Source organism: Kogia breviceps, chromosome 3 (assembly GCF_026419965.1).
Source record: "Kogia breviceps isolate mKogBre1 chromosome 3, mKogBre1 haplotype 1, whole genome shotgun sequence".
Taxonomy (NCBI): Eukaryota; Metazoa; Chordata; class Mammalia; order Artiodactyla; family Physeteridae; genus Kogia; species Kogia breviceps.
In genome coordinates this window covers 169560171-169574745 of record NC_081312.1, presented here as the reverse complement: position 1 = coordinate 169574745, position 14575 = coordinate 169560171, and the positions used below count along the sequence as shown (strand labels likewise).

General features: G+C 38.0%; 1 protein-coding gene across 2 annotated transcripts in view; it reads right to left on the bottom strand.

Moving 5' to 3' along the window:
• Nucleotides 1-4200: 4200 nt before the first annotated feature.
• MASTL (microtubule associated serine/threonine kinase like) overlaps nt 4201-14575 on the bottom strand; it is a 33649-nt gene continuing 23274 nt past the window's right edge. For both annotated transcript variants that reach the window (XM_059056678.2, XM_067030269.1), the window contains 4 exons: nt 13756-13894; nt 8211-8324; nt 8010-8111; nt 4201-5360 (listed from right to left, as the gene is read on the bottom strand). In XM_059056678.2, the coding sequence (XP_058912661.1) occupies nt 5203-5360; nt 8010-8111; nt 8211-8324; nt 13756-13894 (513 nt within the window). In that variant the 3' untranslated portion in view covers nt 4201-5202. The remainder of the gene's footprint in view (nt 5361-8009; nt 8112-8210; nt 8325-13755; nt 13895-14575) is intronic.

The window sequence follows — 14575 nt, the reverse complement described above, 5'->3', positions numbered from 1 at the left end:
AGCATATTGTTTAGCCTCCATGTGTTTGTATTTTTTATAGTTTTTTTTCCTATAATTGATATCTAGTCTCATAGCATTCTGGTTGGAAAAGATACTTGATACGATTTCAATTTTCTTAAATTTACCAAGGCTTGATTTGTGACCCAAGATATGGTCTATCCTGTGGAATGTTCCATGAGCACTTGAGAAGAAAGCGTATCCTGTTGTTTTTGGATGGAATGTCCTATAAATATCAATTAAATCCATCTTGTTTAATGTGTCATTTAAAGCTTGTGTTTCCTTACTTATTTTCATTTTGGATGATCTGTCCATTGGTGAAAATGGGGTGTTAAAGTTCCCTTACTATTATTGTGTTACTGTCGATTTCCCCTTTTATGGCTGTTAGTATTTGCCTTATGTATTGAGGTGCTCCTATGTTGGGTGCATAAATATTTACAATTGTTATATCTTCTTCTTGGATTGATCCCTTGATCATTATGTAGTGTCCTTTTTTTGTCTCTTGTAATAGTCTTTATTTTAAAGTCTATTTTGTCTGATACGAGAATTGCTACTCCAGCTTTCTTTTGATTTCCATTAGCATGGAATATCTTTTTCCATCTCCTCACTTGCAGTGTGTATGTATCCCTATGTCTGAAGCGCGTCTCTTGTAGACAGCATATGTTCGTGTCCTGTTTTTGTATCCGTTCAGCCAGTCTGTGTCTTTTGGTGGGAGCATTTAATCCATTTACATTTAAGGTAATTTTCGATATGTATGTTCCTATTACCATTTCCTTGTTTGGGGTTTGTTTTTGTAGGTCTTTTCCTTCTCTTGTGTTTCCTGCCTAGAGAAGTTCCTTTAGCATTTGTTGTAAAGCTGGTTTGGTGGTGCTGAATTCTCTTAACTTTTGCTTATCTGTAAAGGTTTAAATTTCTCCATCAAATCTGAATGAGATCCTTGCTGGGTAGAGTAATCTTGGTTGTAGGTTTTTCCCTTTCATCACTTTAAATATGTCCTGCCACTCACTTCTGGCTTGCAGAGTTTCTGCTGAAAGATCAGCTATTAACCTTATGGGGATTCCCTCGTATGTTATTTGTTGCTTTTCCCTTGCTGATTTTAATATTTTTTCTTTTTATTTAATTTTTGATAGTTTGATTAATATGTGTCTCAGCATGTTTCTCTTTGGGTTTATCCTGTATGGTACTCTCTGTGCTTCCTGGACTTGATTGATTGACTATTTCCTTTCCCATGTTAGGGTAGTTTTTGACTATAATCTCTTCAAATATTTTCTCAGATCCTTTCTTTTTCTCTTCTTCTTCTGGGACCCCTATAATTAGAATATTGTACGTTTAATGTTGTCCCAGAGGTCTCTGAGACTGTCCTCAATTCTTTTCATTCTTTTTTCTGCTCCCTGGCAGTTATTTCCACCATTTTATCTTCCAGCTCACTTATCCATTCTTCTGTCTCAGTTATTCTGTTATTGAGTCCTTCTAGAGTATTTTTAATTTCAGTAATTATGTTGTTCGTCATTGTTTGTTTGCTTTTTTGAACTGCTACTTTTTGATAATTCTGTTTTGGGAATTATTTACTTCCCTCTAATGAAAAAAAATTTTTTGTATTCATTTATTGATTTGGTTGCGTCGGGTCTTAGTTGCAGTAGGCAGTGGGCTCCTTAGTTGCAGGTCACCAGTTTCTTAGTTGCAGCACATGGCCTCCTTAGTTGCAGCAGGCAAGCTCCTTAGTTGTGGCTCGCTGGGTCCTTAGTTGTGGCATACAAACTCTTAGTTGTGGCATATATGTGGGATCCAGTTCCCAGACCAGGGATCGAACCCGAGCCCCCTGCATTGGGAATGCGGATTCTTAACCACTGTGCCACTGCCACCAGGGAAGTCCCCCCTCTACTGAAAATTGAAGATTTCACTTTTTCCTTCCCTTGCAGTCACAGCTCATGTGTAAACAGTTTATTGTTTATCAGTTTGTTACTAAAGGATATGGTAAAGGATACAGGTGGACGTGTAAATGGAAGAGATGCATAGGGCAAGGTATGGAGGAAGGGGTGTGGAGCTTCCGTGCCCTCTCCAGGGGGCACCATTCTCCCAGCACTTTCACGTGTTCACCAACTAGAAGCTCTCCAAACCCTGTACTTTGGGGATTTTGATGGAGGATTAGTCACATAGGCACAATCAAATATTAACTCCCTTTCCAGCCCGTCTCCTTTCTCTGGAGAATGCAGGGTGGGGCTGAAAATTCCAAGCTTGTTTGTTTTTTGTTTTTTGGCCCCATGGCATTCAGGATCTTAGTTCCTCAACCAGGGATTGAACCCGTGCCCCTGCAGTGGAAGTGTAAAGTCTTAACCACTGGACCACCAGGGAAGTCCCAGAAAATTCCAAGTTTCTAATCATGGCTGGGTCTTTCTGTTGACAGGGCCCCCTACAGGAGCCCACCCAGAGTCACCTCATTAGAACAAAGGATATTGCTATCACCCAGGAAATCCCAGGGGAACCAGAAGCCCTGGGTCAGGAACCAGAGTCAAAGACCAAATATGAGAACAAAAAAAATGCTCCTGGTGCTCTTATCCCTTTGGAAATTATTGATAGAAGTATTTTAGGAGCTCTGTGCGGGAACAGGAGGCAGAGACCAATATATATATTTTCTGTTTTCTCTTACCAGTCTCTTCTCTTTCTTTGGATGCTTATAGGATATTCTCTTTTTTCTGGTGTCTGAAATGTCACTTTGTTGTAAGTTGGGATGTATAGGAAGGGTATTTGCTGCAATGATGCTATGTAACAAACCAGCTCAAAACTCCCATTCTTTCACCCTCCTCATCCCATCCATCAGTAAGTCGTATTGATTCCACCTCTGAAATATGTCTTGAATCCAGGTGGGCTGGTTCAGTAGCCTTCTATTCAGTCTCCCTCCTTCAAATGTTGCCGTGACCAGTCCACTTTCCATAGTTATAAGAATGACCCATCCACAGCTGGCTGGGTATTAACTGAAAGGAGGCCTGGTGGAAACGGTAAATATTTGCACAATCTTTTGGACTCTGAGCATGTTCTTCACTGGCTAAAAACAAGATGGTTCTTCCTGGCAAACAGAGTGATCAGACCTGAAAGTGATCTTCAAGATGTTTTGGAGAATAATAGCAGAGTTTTATACAGCAACCATTTCCCAAACCCCAAATTAAGACAAATATTCTGAGAAGTAGTAGGGTACTTAGGGCTCAAATAGTGATCATTTATTAAACACCTTTTATGTTTGCTACATACTTTGTATTATTTAATTCTGACAAAGCTACACTAAAGTAAATACATTTTCTATATTTGTTTAACAGTTAGTGGAAGTGGGGAGAAAATTATTTTCAATTAATAAAAATTATATGTAGTAATGAATGCAGATTTCTGCTGGCAGAGCAATCTGTGTTCTTCAAAGACATGTATGCACACACATCCATACAACTGCCAAAACACTTCCATTTTTCTATTCTTGTTCTGTCTCAGATTTTTCATTAATGAGTATCTGAACCCACAAAAAGGTTTAAGTTTAGATAATAAATTACTTGTTCCCAGCAAACACCATTACAGCATGCAGAATTCCAGGTGGCCACAGCTGCACCTGCTAGGGCTGCAACAGCAAACTGTTCTTAACTTTTCCACTTAAGGGCACTGTCTCCTGCATTGGGAATAGGTTCAATGTACATCTCCCTCGATTATTCAGTAATGTTTCAAATCCCTGATAAGACTTGTGTCCTGGAAGTTCCTCATAATTAATCTGCACAATACAGGTAGACAATCAGAGTTTAATCCACCCAAGGTTTTTTACTCTGGCAGAGCAATGGTTTAAACCATTTGTGCTTGATTCCAAAGCCAGTGTTCTTTCTACTACTTGAAAATTCCATAAGAGGATGACAAATAATCCTAGCTTTTACCTAATTTAAGGGAAAGATGTAATTTACATTAAACAAAGTTTTAATTGTTAACAACTGTATTTTTAACATATTATTGTTAGAAGAGGTGACTATTAGTAGGATTAAATCTGAGTAGTCATTACTAAAACAAGCTCAGTAAAACCATTAAATCATGGATTCAGTTACATTGCAATGATTATTACAGTGTCCCTTTCACTGTAACAGTTTTAAACTTATATTATCTTCCTCACCTACATTAGTAATATGGCTCGGCTCGTACTGGGATGGTGATGGAAAGTAAAAACACTCAAGCCATTTTGCAAAAGGAACAATAGTATTTAATAGAGTAACAGAAAATTTACACATGGTACATTTAAATCTGAACTTTTCTCTTTTGGGGGGTAAGTCTGCAAAAAACCTGAATGAATTTAAGATATGACCTGTGAAGCTGAATCATAGCGTATCTATATTTGAAAGAATGATGTTGACAGAGAATATATCGAAGTATGTTACAATTATATTTATTAAGTGAAAGTAAGTTAGTTATTTTTTTAAAAGAATCCGGCTATTCTGGTAATGCTGCATATGTTTTAAGCAAATTATTTAAAAATGTAAACCATTACATTTTTTGTTAAAATTGAACAAGCTGTTAAAATTGCTACAATATATCTCACCTAAGCTCTCCAGTACTATTTTAAATACATATGTATTATAGAAAAAGCACCAGAAGCAGTCAACGCAGCAAAACTGTATTCATAGCAAAACAAGCCAAAACCCTCGTCCTTTTGTTTATTCCGCATTCCCGAAAGGAGTTATATTACTGAATGAAGGAATTTTCCAACTGCATTTTTGAGGTCACAGTTACAGCCTTAAATGATTGGCTTTTGCAGGCAATCAGGTACAGATAAATTACACTAAAATAAAACTGTATGATGTTTTTGTCATATTAACACCAAACTGAATGGTGGACTGAAATGAACAGATGAGAAAGAAAATCAAGCTCGAGGCTCACTCTTTCTCTAAAGTGGTCACGTTTCTAGTTTTACTGAAGCATTAATTTTCATAAAGTGCACTAACAAAATAAATAAGTTGAAAAAAGCTTTGAAGACCTACGTACAACTCTGAGATTACGATAAATTACTGATTATGTTCTTGATAGCCTTTTAATGCTGTGGAAGCTGTAACATACATGAAATTCATGCTCATTGATCCGGGTAAAATAATGATTTTTCCCCCCTTAGATCAATCTAGTATTAAGGCGTATGTGATTATGCTAGCTTATTCTGTAAGGCAAGGTTCGATTAAAGGGAAAATTTATGTGCTATAGGCTAAATCCAGATACTGTCAGGTGCTGGGCATTATTCCTGGCTTCAAAATAAGATGTATCAGTTTCATTGTCTGGTTGGGGTATGAAAGGCATCGTTTGATGCTGTAGATTTTCCCAGTCCACATCACTGAAGAGAGGATGATGTTTCAACTCTTAGGAAAAATATCAAACAAAGCAATATTATGACACCATTACCAAAGTCCTATTTTACAGGAATTAAAGAGACACTGTCTCAAGTGTCGCTTGCCCTGGTTTACTACGTCCGTTTCACAGACATTTTAAAAACGTCTCTTTCTTCAACCACATACTTCCCAACAGCACACAGTGTCATTCTGTATGTCACTTGGCATATGACATGTGCCTTAACAGAAGCTTACCTTTCTCACTGCCTGCATCTTCTCTCAGAATCCCTGACTCGATGAGAGAAGACAGCCTGGCCTACTTCCTGCTCCCTGACACAGCTTCCACACCACTAATCCTAATCTTCCATGATTAATGCCCCACTTCTCATTCCATTTCCTTGCCGCCTGCTTTGATCTCTGTAATCCTCAGCATCGTCACCCTAGATTACTTCAGCAGGAAGCTCATCCTCCACTCCCTTGCTCTCTTCTCTGTGCTCCATCCTTATCCTTCCTGGTAATTTCAACATACACACTGATGATATTTCTGACACATTCTTTCTCTTCCTGGTTCTTTGATTTCACTGACTTGCATCTCTACAACACACCAGCCGCCCAGCAGTATGGCCACATCTGAGTCTACTGCTTCCACTTACAAAATCTCAACTTTGCCTTCCTCTTTAACTATATTTTCCTTCTATCCAGTAAAATAAAATCTCCTCTTTTGATCACACAGGTATTTAGTTGGCAGACATAGCCACCCCTCTCCTAAACTATTCACTTCATTAGGCAACAATAAAGACGGCAAAAAAATGAAGTGTCAATTAAGGCAGTATACAAACCAAAAAAGCAATCAAATTTAAGGAAAATATCAGAAGATGACTACACAGACAGGAAAGAACTATTTGTCTGTATTGGAGGTAATGGGCTGGAAAATCAATATGTATTTATGATGGATTTTCCATAAACTAAAAGACTGGTAGGAAAAGGGATAAAAAAGCAAACATAATTCACATTTAGAGAATTTATTTGTCTCAACGGTTCAAGCATGTGTTACTTTTGAGTTATTTGTAGTATTAACTTGAACTGGGATATCTGGATGTGATGTGATGCTTCGTGATCCTCTCATCATAACTATTTATTTAAACTGAATCCACAAAGAAATTCTAGTCTAGGTTAAGACTAACTAAATAAACAGTTGTTGAAACAACTGTTTCTTAACTGAAGAATACCTCTATCTGCTTCACTAGGTAAACTGTTCATTTAACTAATGAACAAAAATTTGAGGTCACTGGTAAGAATGTACTGAGCAAGTTACAGGGCATTATAGCCATTTTCTAAACAACGGTTTCCCAACTTTGTTACAATTGACCTCTGGGACCAGATAATTCTTTGTAGTAGGGACTGTCCTGTGCACTGTAGGATGCTGAGCAGAATCCCTGGCCTCTACCTACTAGATGCCCCCAGCTGTTGTGACAACCAAAAAATGTCTCCAGACAACGCCAAATGTCCTTTGGGGAGCAAAATCATCAGCAGTGGAGAAGGCTGTTCTAAAGCAATTTTTATTTTTATTATTTTTATTTTTTATTTTTTAAATTATTTTTTTGGCCACACCTTGCAGCCAAAATAAAAATAAAATAAAAATAAAACTGTATGATGTTTTTGTCATATTAGTTCCTTAGTTCCCTGACCAGGGATCGAGCCTGTGCCCCCTGCAGTGGAAGCTTGGAGTCTTAACCACTGGACCACCAGGCAAGTCCCCTAAAGCAATTTTTAGAGCTTGGTTTTCAAATGTCTGCATTCTCACTTTACATAAGTTTTTGCTCAGATTCCACTCTTCAGGTCTTCCTGACCACCCCAGCTAAAAAATAAATCTCTTACCTTCACTTTGTACCCTCTCACTTTGCTTTCTCTCTTCATGTACTTACCACTAGATGGTGTTATGTTATGACTGTATTTGTTTACGTTCTGTCTTTCCACTAGAAGGTAAGTTCTAGAACTTAACACAGGGATTTGTCTGGTTCATGCCTAGGATACCTCCAGTGCCCGAAACGAAAACACTGCCTAGCACCTAGAAGTCACTCTATAGGATTAGTTAAATAAATAAACTGTTGACCTCATTGGAGGGAACACCTACCTAGAAGCTGATGTGAATGACATATTACTAAAGTCCATTTAGTAATATACCCTACTTCACATGGAAATGCATTTTGAGACACAGTGCTTAGTTGTCTCTATATATACATTGTGACAAAAAGGATTTTAAAGCAGCTGCTAATGAGATTTACAGGAGTTTCAAAATTGGGTTTTAAAATCAATTGGAGTTTCCTGCACTGGAAAGAACCTTTGAATGGGTCACAATGCACCAATTTTGTCTTCTTTGAGGCAACCTGGCTGTGAAGAATGCAACAAGGAGTCAAAGTCCATAAAAATATTTGATAATCAATAATGATATCAGGGACCTCCCTGGTGGCACAGTGATTAAGAATCCACCTGCCAATGCAGGGGACACGGGTTCGATCCCTGGTCCGGGAAGATCCCACATGCCACGGAGCAACTAAGCCCATGCACAACAACTACTGAGCCTGCGCTCTAAAGCCCACGAGCCACAGCTACTGAGCCAAATCAGTAGTTTGGCTCAACAAATCAAGGGTAAAAGACTTAACTAACACAAAACCTTACCTTTCATTCCAGCTCTCTTTGTATCATCAATGGTTAAGAGTATTTCTACAGCACTTTGAGCATTATCAGATAACTTTTCTTCACCTTCAGGCCAAGGGATATCTATAAATACAAATAAACTTGTTAATCATTGCTCAAGACAATAATACACAGAGATAAATGAGATAAATGAATCCATCTTAATAGGAGAAAAAGAATCACCTCTTTTCAGAATATTCTGGAATACTTGCTGGGGTGTTTCATCGTTGAAAGGGGGAATTCCTGTTAGAAACTCAAACAAGCAAACTCCAAGTGCCCACCAGTCTACTGCAGGACCTGGAATTTAAGAGGAAGCAGCTGAACTTGCAAGCATTTTCTATAAATGTTTGATCAACTAAAACATTAACTGTGGATATCTGGGCACAATGAAGACCCAAAGGCTCGTTTCCTTAAGGCTTTCTTCTGGCTTCAAAACGTGCAAAGACCCAAATTACCTTCCTTTAGGCAATGTGGTAATTACTTTCTTGGAAAATATTGTGCTCCGTAAGAGGATACGGAAAAACCCGAACGAACTTTTTGGCCAGCCCAACAGAAGTTTAGATTAGCAATTAACATGGCTAGTTAAAAAAGAGTTTAAATAAAGTTATTAATAACCTCTGATATTCTGGATACTTATTTGTGGTAAATCCTAAAACACAACCAAGGAATGCATTTAATCTAAAAATTATTCTCTAAAAGAGTATTTCTTAATTTCAAATCAGGAAACAATAACATTCAGATGATTCTATAGCCCACTCGTTTCACAAAGGAATGAGATGAGGTAGTAATATTAATGCAAACTGGAGGATAACCTGCTAACTAGGGAAAGCCTTACCTACAGAGTGTTGTTTTGTTTTGTTTTGTTTTTGCCACTCACACCATGTGGGATCTTAGTTCCCCAACCCGGGATCAAACCCGTGCCCCCTGCAGTGTAAGCACAGAGTCTTAACCACTGGACTGCCAGGGAAGTCCCCTTACAGAAGGTTTTAATGTGGCTTTATTCCTTTTAAGAACAAAGAGGGACAAATTAGTTTAACAAAAAATACTCATTTAAACTATTGCTTGAGGTCTTAATAAATAGGTAAAACTGATTTCTTTTTTAAAAAATTTTTATGGTGTATAGTTGCTTTACAATATTGTCTTAGTTTATACTGTGCAGCAAAGTAAATCAGCTATACATATACATATATACCCTCTTTTCTGGATTTCCTTCTCATAGGTGTTCCCTGTGCTATACAGTAGGTTCTCATTAATTATCTACTTTATACATAGTATCAGTAGTGTATGTATGTCAATCCTAATCTCCCAATTCATCCCACGCCCAGGTAAAACTGATTTCTAAATAAAATCTTCATTGGAAGCATCATTTGTATACAAAGATGTTTTAGACAATTATTTTAAACATGACCTTATAATCTGGTTTATACGCTTGTTTAGTTACATCTATGAACAAAATGTTCCCTAAGCAAAGGTTAATTTCAGTCCAAAAATTATTAACTTCAATATAAATTTAGAATTGAGACTCTAGTCTAGAACTAAATTTGCCTGAAAATTACTCTTTAAAATCAATTTCACAAGACAACCCTCAGAATGGGAGAAAATACTTGCAAATGAAGCAACTGACAAAGGATTAATCTCCAAAATTTATAAGCAGCTTATGCAGCTCAATATCAAAAAAACAAACAACCCAATCCAAAAATGGGCAGAAGATCTAAATAGACATTTCTCCAAAGAAGATATACAGATTGCCAGCAGACACATGAAAGAATGCTCAACATCATTAATCATTAGAGAAATGCAAATCAAAACTACAATGATGTATCACCTCACACCGTCAGAATGGCCATCATCAAAAAATCTAGAAACAATAAATGCTGGAGAGGGTGTGGAGAAAAGGGAACCCTCTTGCACGGTTGGTGGGAATACAAATTGATACAGCCACTATGGAGAACAGTATGGAGGTTCCTTAAAATACTAAAAATAGAACTACCATATGACCCAGCAATCCCACTACTGGGCATATACCCTGAGAAAACCATAATTCAAAAGGAGTCATGTACCACAATGTTCTGCAGCACTATATACAATAGCCAGGAAATGGAAGCAACCTAAGTGTCCATTGACAGATGAATGGATAGAGAAGATGTGGCACATATATACAATGGAATATTACTCAGCAATAAAAAGAAAGGAAACTGAGTTATTTGTAGTGAGATGGATGGACCTAGAGTCTGTCATACAGAGTGAAGTAAGTCAGAAAGAGAAAAACGAATACTGTATGCTAACACATATATGTGGAATCTAAAAAGAAAAAAAATGGTTATGAAGAACCATTAGGGTAGGGACAGGACGGGAATAAAGATGCAGACCTACTAGAGAATAGACTTGAGGACATGGGGAGGGGGAAGGGTAAGCTGGGACAAAATGAGAGAGTGGCATGGACATATATACATTACCAAATGTAAAATAGCTAGTGGGAAGCAGCCGCATAGCACGGGGAGATCAGCTCGGTGCTTTGTGACCACCTGGAGGCGTGCAATAGGGAGGGACGGAGGGAGGGAGACACAAGAGGGAGGAGATATGGGGATGTATGTATATGTATAACTGATTCTCTTTGTTATAAAGCAGAAACTAACACACCATTGTACAGCAATTATACTCCAATAAAGATGTTTAAAAAATCAATTTCACAAAATTTATTACTATGGTTAAGCAACTACCACCATTTCATTTTAAAACAAGTAGGAAAAAAAAAGCAAGTAGGAAAGCATCATGGAATATGCCATTAGAAAAAATAATCACATGCATTTAGAGTGCCTGTTCATATGCAAGCCACGAAATCCCATCTTCCCTAAGGAACACAAGGTACAAACAGTCTCTAGGCTTCTATTTCTACAGTAATCACTATAAAAACATACAAAACACCTCGGTTAGTAGGCCTTTTAAGCAGCACTGAGAAAGAATTATTCCAACAGCTCAGATAATATAACCAAATAACAGAAAAGTAGGGGGAAATTGGGAAAAAATGTGCATTTTAATTTATTTTACTTAGGTTAGAAATTAGGACCCTTTTCCCAGTTCAGCCGAAAATGTACTCATGTCAAAAACATACAGGATTTCTCCATGGATATGTCATACATACCCATATACTTGAGTCAAAGTCTAATAAGATCATGTATTCTGATAAATCATATTATCAATTATAAAATAAATCAATTATAGTATATATCATTAGCCAGAGATATAGAATAAAGTTGTTTTATACTACTGGCTTTCTAATTTAAAACCACTTCTTTAATTTGTAAATTGATACTGTTAATTCCTTTCTATTTTCTAATAATAATAGAATTGAATGGTTTAGAAAATTCAAGCCCTTTTGTAGCCACTAATATTAATATTTTTATCAAGCCTATTTCTTCAGTTGCAATAAAAAAAGTTATATCTACACTCTCTGCTACCTTTAAAAGTTATAAAAAAATGCCAAATGCCTACATTTGTTTTCACAGAGAAGAGTAATCTCTCTGGATGTCTCCCTGCTCAGAAGACAGAAGACAGTTCATAAATAAGCTGAAATGAAAAAAAATTTTGTATGCAGTGTGATCTAGTTAGACTTTGACTGTTCAGTTAAATGTGCTTTGCCATGTTCCCTTATGGAGAAATTTACTCACCCAAAGTCAGAGATCCTGCATGTAAGAAAACAGGAGTTAGGTACATTGTTTTAAAGTTATGAGTTCATTCTAACATCATTAATTGAACTATAAGCCAGGTATTGTGCCAGATATAAGAGATACAAAGATGAGGAAGACAGCTTTCCCCAAGGAGAAAACACCCTACTCTGGGAGAGACAATACAGGTAATTTTAACACAATTTTAAAAGAGCTGAAACAAACATATGCACAAGAAGCTGTGGAAACTCAGGCCACAGCCCCTAAGTCCCCTTGGCTGAGGGGAAGACATGGAGGGCATCAGAGGTCTCAACAGGATGTTTGGAATTAGAAAGCTAAAGAGCCGAAGTGAGTGTTTCTGGGGCCTGGGATTCTAGGGAAGAGGTTAGAGAGCAGGGAATTGTTTTTTAAAATTATAAATTGCTGTCTATTATTTATTTTAAACACTATGTATCAAATTACTTTCATAGGAAATAAAAATTTTAGAATATTTCACTAGCTAGCTAAGATAACTACATGTCCCACTAAAAGAGTGACAAGATCTTGTCAAGTAAATCTTTACATTTGAGGTTTACTTTCATACTGTATCCTAAGTTGGAGAAAATATAAATTATAATTTAGGAAATGAGCTGGCAAATCTGTGACTTAACAAAAAGGACAAAGTACCAAAACTAGTTAAGTGCCCAGAGGAACTTAGATGATTTGGCGGATAAAGAAAGGGGAATATTAAATGTGTCTGCTTTCAACATTGTAGAGATTATTGACAAGGGTGAGTAAGGGCTGCCAAGGAGCTCTCCTGGAGGGCTATGCACAAGGAGAACTCAGACTCTAGATACAGCAGTGAATAATTAGTTCTCCATAATTGATCAAAGTAAGCTTTATGGAAGAGGTGACATTTGAACTGATGAGCCGATGAGAAGAAATTTGACAGGGAGGTGACTGGGGACTGGCTTTTCTAAACTAAGGCAAAACAAAACAAAACAGGACTTCCCTGGTGGTCCAGTGGTTAGTATCCTGCATTTCGACTGTAGGAGGCATGGGTTCAATCCCTGGTCGGGGAACCAAGACCCCACATGCCGCACAGCGTGGCCAAAAAAAAAAAAAAAAAAAAAAAACCTACTAAGGCAAAACAGTTGTGCAAAATAAGGAAAATGTGAAAATAAATGTGTCTAAGTAAAATGGGAAGATAAGGCCTATAAAGAGACTAACTGAGAGACGAGACTAGCATGAGAGCTCAGAGCCTCAAATCAGTGACCTGGCTTTCTTTTTGCAGGTAGAAAGGAGCCACCAAGGAGGTTCCTTGGTGGAGCCACCAAGCCAAACACCTCCTCTGTTTCAAGGAGGGGAGTAGCATGAACTCCATTATGCTTTAAGAGGGAAAGTCTGGTGGCAATGATTGCAAAAAAGAGAATGAAGTTGAGGAGATCAAAGAGAAAGTTATTAAATGAAGGAAAGGGAAAGATGAGGTTCTTACATGGAATACTGGCAGAGATGAAACAGTGAGGAGACACACTGCAGAGATGTAATTCATCGGATTTAAATGCCTGAAGGTAGGGACAATGTTTGTGTCACCATGAAGATGGTGAACAGAGAGATGGAACGGAGGAAGAGCAAGCTAGAGGACAAGTCGAGCTCTGATACATAGCATCTGAATGACAGTAGAATACAGAATAGGCACTTTGGCCACGTGTCTGCTGCCTAGAGGAAGTCAGGATTAGAGACAGATTTTTTTTTTTTGGCCTCGTGGCATGAGGGATCTTAGTATAGGCCCAACTGTCTATTCCTGAACCCAAACTAAAATAGACCTGGGGAGACATTTAGAACAAAGACAGTAGAGGGGGTGGAAGGCGGGACTTCTCTGGATCATTGAGACTAAACCAGCAGGCCAAGAACAAATGGCTGCATGTCTTCTTTCCTATAATAAAGGCCATATATGTGAGAAAAGAGTACTGCAGTTCATTTCCTTTTACCTTATGCAATCTAAGTACTAAAGAAATTTAAAACAATTTATCTCAGAAGAAAACATAGTGATACTTCAAAATCGCAAGATGTGCATGCCTTACCGTGGGCCCTGCCTAACAGCAGCTCTGGTGCAAGGTAGTCTGGAGTTCCCAGAATTCGCCCATCATCCACAGGGGCCGCCCCTCTTCTCACACTCTTTGGAGTTCGGTATGGAGTTCCTGACTTGACGTGATCTGGGGTCTGATAATTTCAAAAGAGTTTAAGATACAATAACTATCTTAATTCCTTTTACAGTGAACAGAAATGCTAAAACAAAAGAGAAGCTAGGCTGTTGGGCATAAAAGATACACTCAAATACTTGATCAGTTTTGAAAATGGCCTTGTAACTAATTATAATTATGAAAAGTCCTATTGTAAAAAGCCCTAATTATAATAATGAAATTCAATAGCTAAGATAACACCAATAATTTCAGTAAGAGCTGGAAATGCAAGAAACAATGAATAAATCCACAAGAAAAAATTCTTGATAGGATGGATCAATACAAGCTTGAGAGCAGTCACAGAGGGAGGCTGTGGCTGACAAATGAGTGAATTACTAGGACAATGCATACAACAGAACTACACATAAATAACTTCTCGTGCTAACTGGCATTTATGGGATTTTTTTGTTTGTTTTTTTTTTGTGGTACGCGAGCCTCTCACTGTTGTGGCCTCTCCCGTTGCAGAGCACAGGCTCCGGATGCACAGGCTCAGCGGCCATGGCCCACGGGCCCAGCCGCTCCGCGGCACGTGGGATCTTCCCAGACCGGGACACGAACCCGTGTGTCCTGCATCGGCAGGCGGATTCTCAACCACCGCGCCACCAGGGAAGCCCGCATTTATGGTTTTAAGGTATTTTGTTGTCTCACAAGGACTCTGTGG